The 7,723-nt window shown below is 63.7% G+C and overlaps 1 protein-coding gene across 1 annotated transcript; it reads right to left on the reverse strand.

The window, feature by feature from the left end:
- Nucleotides 1-2,192: 2,192 nt before the first annotated feature.
- On the reverse strand, nt 2,193-6,588 carry LOC103908452 (RNA-binding Raly-like protein). Its single transcript, XM_009290837.1, has 7 exons — nt 6,564-6,588; nt 6,067-6,145; nt 4,010-4,060; nt 3,511-3,659; nt 3,082-3,195; nt 2,636-2,802; nt 2,193-2,231 (listed from the first exon to the last, which is right to left on the reverse strand). Exons 1-7 carry the CDS (start codon nt 6,586-6,588, stop codon nt 2,193-2,195), a joined length of 624 nt encoding a protein of 207 aa, XP_009289112.1.
- Nucleotides 6,589-7,723: the final 1,135 nt, after the last annotated feature.

Below are 7,723 nucleotides of genomic sequence, written 5' to 3' on the forward strand. Positions count from 1 at the left end.
CTGCGGCAGAGCCTGCTGCGGGCCGCCCGCCGCCGCGGTGCCGCCGCTGCCACCACTGCTTGAGCGCCGATGACGCCCGGGTGCCCCTGTCTGGGGATGGGGGTCGTCTCCCAGAGCCCATCCAAACTGCCCACGGTGCTGCTGGAGACCCCTGGAGCCTGCCTGATCCACACCTCATGCTGCTGGAGACACCTCGGAGCCTGCCCAAGCCAGCCCTTGCGCTGCCGGAGACACATACTCCCCCACACCCCCCCCAGAGCTGCCCACACAGCTGGAGGCCCAAGAAACCTGCCCGAGGACACCGTAGCCTACCTCTGCCCCACCGCCGGAGAGCCCCCCAAAGCAGCCCCCACACTGCCGAAGCACCCCGGAGCCTGCCTGAGGAGCCCCTGTGTCGCAGGAGACCCCTCCCAAGTTGCCCCGCAGGACCGAAGCAGCCTCGGGCGCTGCCGGAGCCCCCCCCCTCCATACTGCCTCAGCTGCCAGCGCCTGCCTGCGCCAGCCCCACGCTGCCGGACCCTGCCTGAGACCTTCCCCTCCAAGCAGCTGCCCGCACTGCGGGACCCCACACCCCACCCCAGTGTGACCCTCACACCGAGCTGCCCACCACGGCCATCCACGCAGGCAGGGTCCGGGCAGGAACCATGTCGTGGCACAGACTGCGCATCCCTTGGACCTCCTGCCCAGGCAGCGCTTCAGGGTGGCAGAGAGATGTTTTGTTGGGTTTTTTTTTTTTTTATAATAAATCAGGTTTTTCTGACGAGTCTTCCGCCTGCGTGGCTCTGCCGGGGCCTCTGCCAGCCGCGGGCAGAGGTGGAAGGATGCACTCGTGGTGACCCGCTGCCAGGCATCAGGGTCACCCCCCCTCTGCTCCCGCTGTCCTTCCTCGAGGGCTGCGGAGGGAGCCGGGCGCTGCCTTGGGGTCTGGTTATTCCTGGGGAGGGAGAGGAGCTGGTCCTCTCTGCCCAGCTGCACCGCGCCGGGCTGGTAGGGAATATTCTGGGTAAAGGCGGCGATTAATGTTTCCATTGAGAAACAGGGCAGAGCGGCGCTCCTCCTGCCTCTGGGTTGAGTTGCGGGGAAGGCAGCATCCTAGAAAGCCCCCAGAGCCTAGGGCTGTGTCAGGCAGCACACAAAATCGGGTACAGAGACTACACGTGCGCTTCAGACGGTTAAAAACTGCATCGGAGTCGAATAACCAGAGAAAAGAAATACAAATTATTTTTCTTTCCAACACAATACACTCTTTTACCAGAGCAAATTAGAAATACAGAACAAGTTCCTACCAGCGAGAGAAGGACGACCTAGAAATGAGGGACACCGAACCTAGATGCAACGCTGAGGAGCACGGAGGGGGGGGCGGGCCGTGACTTCCTCGGGCACAGGCGAGGAGCCCTGGCAAAGCTGCTCATGGGAGTCCCGCTGACGGCAAACGCGATCCGTGGCCGAGAACAAGCCCGCGGTAGATCAGCAAGGAAAACCCATTTGTGAGCAGGGGTGACTGGGAGCAATTGGGTTTGCATCACCCCGCTGCTGGCCCTGCAGCCGGCGTCGGACCTGGGCTCAGCACCACCCCTCCATCCCAAAATCCCACCGAAGGCCCTTGGAGCTGTCTCAGGGTGGTCCCTCCTTCCCATGGCATCCTGGTGGGATGCTGAGCAACTCCGCAAGCCTTCCTGGGCTGTACCCACGCCTGCTGAACCTTGCTGAACCAATTCCCAGGGTGGGGTCTGAAGCATGGAGGCAGCGGGTGGGCTTGCGGGGCAGGGGAGGTTGGGATGTGACCTGTGCCATAGGGGTTGGGAGCCCCGGGGTGCTTTCTCTGCGCCCCACAGCATCCTACAGGTGGGGGGGATGCTTGCACGCAAGGCAGCTGGGATTTGGGATGCTCCTTTGGGATATGGTCCTTTTTTTTGCTCCTCCCCTCCCTCCCCTGGCCACGTCTGCTCATCCCTAGGTCTGAAAACAGGAGGAAAAAAGAAAACAAGCGCACTCGAACACAAAGACTTCTCTCGCCACGGCTGGCCGGCGTCTCGCAGGGGTGGGACGCGGGGCTGCCGGCGGCAGGGGATGGCCGTGCCGAGAGCAGGCACCTCGCGTCGTGCGTGGCACTAGCTGGAAGCCTCAAAAGAAATACGAACACAAGACAGGAAGGGCTAGCCACGTGGGGAGGCCACGGCATCCCAGTCCGTCTACTGGCTCCCCTCGGGGTCCGACATGTGGTTTTTCACCTGCAAGGAGAAACGCACAGGGCGGCCGTCCTCTGATGTGCCTGGGCAGCAGGATCAAACCCAGCACCCTGCCCGGCACGGGGAACCCCGGGGTCCCGCACCCAGCTGGGGGATGCAGGTGCGGGAGCAGCAGCTTTGATAAAAGGTATTTCTACTCCGAGGGGGTTTTTTTGCAGCCTGTGCTGCTGGAGTAATGCATGCCCAGAGGTTTGCTGCAGGGTGCTCGGGGCTGTCCCGGAGGCGCAGGCGGTTGTAGCCCTGGCACACAACCGGGATGGCCCGGCGGACCCTGATGGAGCATCTCCTCTGCTCCGGGCATCCCCACCAGGACCCACGTGGGCAACAAGTGGGGATGAATTTTAGGAAAGCAGAGCGCCCAGCGCGGGATCTGGCCCTCCTCTTACCATCTCCTCCGTGTCTGTGCTCTCCTCAGCGCTGTCGATGTTGCGCAGGTCGCTGTGCCCGTCAGCTCCCATCCCCTCCTTCCCCCGGGGCTCCCGTGACCCCTCTCCTGCTGGGGACGGCGACTCTGCCCCCGTCTCTACCCTCTTCTTCTCGCTTTCCTTGGACCCTGCAAGGACGGCGACAGCTGAAATTTGGGGTACCTGTGCAAACATAAGCCCCGTCCTCGCAGGGTCACCTTGCGGCAAAGGGCCAGACTCCGCCCTGCCAGCCCGGGGAAGGGGGAGGACGCGGGGAATTTGCCCAGCCGGCTCTGAATGCCCGGTTCTGTCCTGGGCACGCAGGGAGGGACCCCTTACACCCGGCTCGGGGTCCAGGCTCACGTGTGCCCACAGGCTGCCCGGCACGGACACACAGGCGTCGGAGGGTCTATGGCCCATCCACTCACCCGTGAGACGCTCCCTCCGCTGATCCATGCGGTCCAGGCTCTCCAGCAGACTGTCCACCTGCGCCTTGATCTGGCTCAGCTCCCCCTTGATGGAATGCAGCTCTTCGGCCCGCACTGCGGGGAGAGGAGCCGTTAGGATCCCACCCTGCCCTACAGCCTGCCCGGAGCCAGGGGAACACGCCGTCCTGGGCAGCCACCTCCGGAGCATCCTCCTCTCTGGAGCATCCTCCCCACCGGGCATCCTCGGGGAACGGGGACGGGTCCAGGGGACAGCCACCAGCCCAGCGCAGTCCAGGCTGCGTCTGCTGGAGCTGGGGACTCGTAGCTACAGGGTCAGCACTGAGCAGGACCTTTGGGCACCGGCACCGCTCTAACGCACTGAGGCGCGAGGGCCGAGCCTCCTCTTCCTCCCAGCCCCACCTCACTTACACTTTGTCCGTCCTGCTGTGGAGCTGGTGCTGCTCCTCGCCCCGGGCTGGGGGCTCAGGCTGCTTTTGCCTCCTGCTCCCATGTGAGTTCGTCTGGCCTTGACCGGGATGCGGTTAATGAGGGGGGGGATCTTCTGGTACTCGTACACCCTGCAAAGGCACAAGAGCACGGCAGCGTGAGCGCGGCCCCGGAGGTGCAGCAGCAGCCCCTGCCAGCCAGGAGAGCATCTCTCGGGTTCCCTCCGCGGTGAAGGACCCCCAACCCGGGCATTGCCCAGCCCACACGCTGCCCCTGCCCCATGAACCCCATCCCCAAGGCCCCCAGCCTGGGGAAGCTGCGGCATACGTGCTCCTCAAAGGGGGCAACGCCACCGAGCCTCTCCTGGAGGCGAGGGGACGGATGCCCAGGGACACCCTGCTTTTCGCCTTCGGCAGAGGTGCAACCGCATGCCAAACCCACGTGTGCTCAGCCCACCCCGCTCCCCGAATGCCGCGCTCACCGGTACGGGAAGTCGTCCCTGTAGAGATCGTAGTCCAGGTCGCAGTTACTGCTGCAGGAGGGGGAGAGGAGAACAAGTCACCCGCTCTGCGGGGCCATGGACGCCATGGAGCAGCCACGGCTGGGCACAGCAAGGCACCCACCCGGCGTCCATCCCCATCCCCAGGGAGCGGGAGGCATCCCGGAGAGTACCGTGCAAGCTGCCTGGGCTGCAGCACAGCCCGGGGAGGTGGCTGTGCCCTGGCAGGGCTTTGCCCTGACGCCAAGCAAGGGTGTTGAGGGGGATGGAGAGAGCCCTTGGGGCAGCATCAGCAGGGTCTGCTCTCAGGAAGCTGCATTTAGAGCTCCCTGATGTTAAATTTCATGGTCCCTGGCTCCGCGCGCACGCTGCCGGTTCACTCGGCTCCAAATTAAGAAGCGATCTGTCAACGGATCGCCTCCAATGCGGGCAGCCGACACGCTGGTAATAAATCATGCGCCGTGGACCAGGAGCGGGGAGGGAGGAGGAGGAGGAGGAGGAAAGATGCCGAAGCTCATTTTGCTGCTTCAGCTCTTGCAGAGTCAGGGAGCGTAGGATTAAGCCTAACCTGAAGGGAAACAAAGCCGTGCTCAGAGCATCGCTGGGAGGGGGAGCCTTTCCCAGCCACGCTGCTGGGAATGGGGGGACTGGGACAAGGTCCCCCAGGACTCCAGATTTTGCTGCAGATGAGCCTGTTGCCACGGGACTGATGCTGGGGCTCAGGGAGAGCTAACGGGCAACCTGGGCCGTTAGCCCCCCCAGGCTTGCTCAGCCCAGAAGGCAGCTCAGAGCCCGTCACGGGGCAAAGGCACCCCCAGCCCCGCTGCCAGCCTGCCTTTGGGTGGGATTAGTCAAGAATAATCGACACGGGGCACAGCCTGCAAGCACCAGCCCTCCTGGTAAGGGCGAGCTGGCAGCCCCGGGGTGCCAGGACCCGCCTGCTCCTGTTCTTTGCACCTGGGGCTGTTTTGGGAGTTTTCGGTCTAGTCTTGCTGCCTTCCAAGTTTCCATCGCTGTGACAGGGACGGCGAGTCCTTTGCATCCCCACCTCCCACCCGTCACCTGGGGAGGAAGGTCACAACCTGCCTTGGGGAAGAGGGGAACGGGCAGCCGGAGAGGAGTCCCAACCCATGCATGGGGCACAGGGAAGGTGCCAGCTCCGATGGCTGCTGCTGCCCAGAGCCCATGCCGAAAGGGACGGGGGTGCCACAGGCCACCCCCTGCCATGGGAGCACCAGTGGCTCCGTCAGACGCCTGGTCTTGGCATCCAGTGCCCAGCCAGGGACACAGCAAGGGTTTTCCCAGCTCAGCTCTTTGCTCAGAGCATCCCCTGGGAAGAGCGAGAGCAGTGGCTGCCACGCTCCAGCGGCCCAAGGGGACCAGCGGTCCCTGCCCTGCCAGCGCTGCATCCCTCCGGCGCCATGGCAACGGGCAGAGCAATTAGTTCAATCAGGGCGTTCGCAAAAAGCTCTCTAATGAGACAGACGGAGCCCGGCTCCGGTCCCCTTCCCACCACACGCCTGCCGAGCTGGGGAGCCAAAAGCACGCAGGGATGGGACCTGCTCTTCTGCTACCACCGGTGCCACCATCACCGTCATCTACTGCCATCATCAGGACCATCACCACCCCTATGTGCCTCTGCAGGAGTGTCTGTCCCCCGAGGAACAGCATTTAAAGGCCAGAACTGCAACCAACATCGACATCTGTAACAGGCGTGGAGACCACGGGGCTCTGCTCTTCTCCCGGCGCCTTCAGATGGGAAAGGGGGATCTCCACACCCCACCGGCAACACACACCGGGCGGGACCCAGCAAGGACTCCAGCCGCCGCCGGTGCAGCCAGGCGGTGCTCCGAGAGCCCCATTGGGATGGGGCAGGGACATCGCACGGCCCCATGTCCACCACTGTGGGCAGGCAGCTGGAATAGTCCGAGGAGTGAGCGATGGAGAGCAGGGGGAGGAAGAGGAGCCAGGCGTGGGACAGTCCCCAGCCCAAACTGGCCCCCTCTGGCACAGCCCCCGCCCCACACGCCGGCACTCACTGGTACAGGCTGCTGCCGTGCTGCCGCTTCTGGCCCAGCCTGGCCCGGCTCGGCTTGGGTTCCCTGGCCATGTCCAAATCTGAGGGGAGAGAAAGGAGGGGAATGAGTGCTGGGAAGAAAAGGGGATGCCAACACGCTACCCCACACGGACGCATCTCCAGCACCAGCTTCTCGGGGGCTCCCGGCCACACTCCTCTCCTGGCTGGAGGCATCCCACTCCACAGCACCCACTGGGTGAGCCTGAGGCCGGCAGCTCTCTCTAGGTTTAAGCTTTTGGAGGACAGAAGCAGCCCAGGGTTGTGCTGGGACACAGAGCTGCTCCTCCAGCAGCCTCTTCCCACGGGTGCCCCACGCACAGCATTGCCCCGTCCCCAAGAGCCCGTGCCTGTCCAAGGCCGGGCAGACTCCAATTAGGGCGGTAGAAAGCACCTCTGACGATGAGGGTAATTAACCCCCAGAGACATTTCCCACCACCGCGGTGAATCTGCCTTCAGTACCACTCCTGCCGGGCAGTTTGGCCATTTTTCGGAGAGCCCCGGGCCAGCAGGACGCTGGCGAGTGCTGCCCACCACAGATGGGTGCCGGGGATGGGGGAAGCCCCGCACGCAGGTGCTTCGCACTCCCAAAGGCTGCCGAGACGCGTGCAATGCCGAGATGCGGGGCAGAGGTGCCTCTGGACGCGCGGCTTAGCGATGCCACGTCACACCTCCCTGGTGATGCTCTTCACCCCTTCTTTAGGATTTCACAGGCAACGTCCATATAAAAGCCGGCTTGAATCTATTTTCTCAGTATACGCTTAAGAGCCACCGATGCAAAGCTTTACTAACATCTCCATATATTTAATTTTGTAATTTTGGGGGGCTCCAAAACCTCTCTGGCCCCTGGGGTAGGAGCCGGTGGGTGAGATGTTGAGGTCTCCCTCTTGCACGCTCCCCCTTGGCCATGACCTGCGCGACCAGCTGTCCTATGGTGACATTGTGGATGCCACTGCATCGGGGAACCCTGAGCTGAAGCTTCCCGAGTCCTCTGGGAACACAGCAGCTCATCGGAGAGGTCTAGACCTCCCCAAAAGTGTGGACACTGGCCACGGGTCCCCTCCAGCCCCGCATCCGCCGGAGCAAGGTCCCTCCATCCCTGTGGAGGAGAGGGCTACTGAGTGAGTTCTGAGCAGAAGCAAACTGGCACTTGTTTGCTTTCCAGGCTGTCACCTTGTGTGGCGAAGTCTGCGGGCTGGCTCTGATCTCGGGGCGAGCTGAGGAAGGTGCTCCACTCACCCTGCACGCCGGGTAACGCTGGCACCCATTTTCTGTGGGTGCAGCCAGCATCCCTGGGGACGGCCGAGCTCACTGCTCAGGGCCGGAGCCCACTGTCGACATCCCTCTCTCCAGCCCATCACACCCGCCCGGCAGAGCCACCCACTCGCCTCCCTGCCAGCGGGACGGAGACCTCAGCGCCCCAGCCAGGGACCCCAGCCATGGCCAGGCACCCTGTCACAGGCCGCCTGCACCGAGGGGACTGTCCTGCTGGGGCAGGGGACCCGGGCCAGCAGGGCTCCATCACCCCGGGGCCATCGGCCCTGCGCCTGGGCTCCCTTCCCCGTAATGGCAGTGAGGGCGTCCCGGTACTGGGAGAACATCCCTGTCCTGGGGGTAATGGT

Source organism: Aptenodytes forsteri, unplaced genomic scaffold (assembly GCF_000699145.1).
Source record: "Aptenodytes forsteri isolate BGI_AS27 unplaced genomic scaffold, ASM69914v1 Scaffold14, whole genome shotgun sequence".
NCBI lineage: Eukaryota > Metazoa > Chordata > Aves > Sphenisciformes > Spheniscidae > Aptenodytes > Aptenodytes forsteri.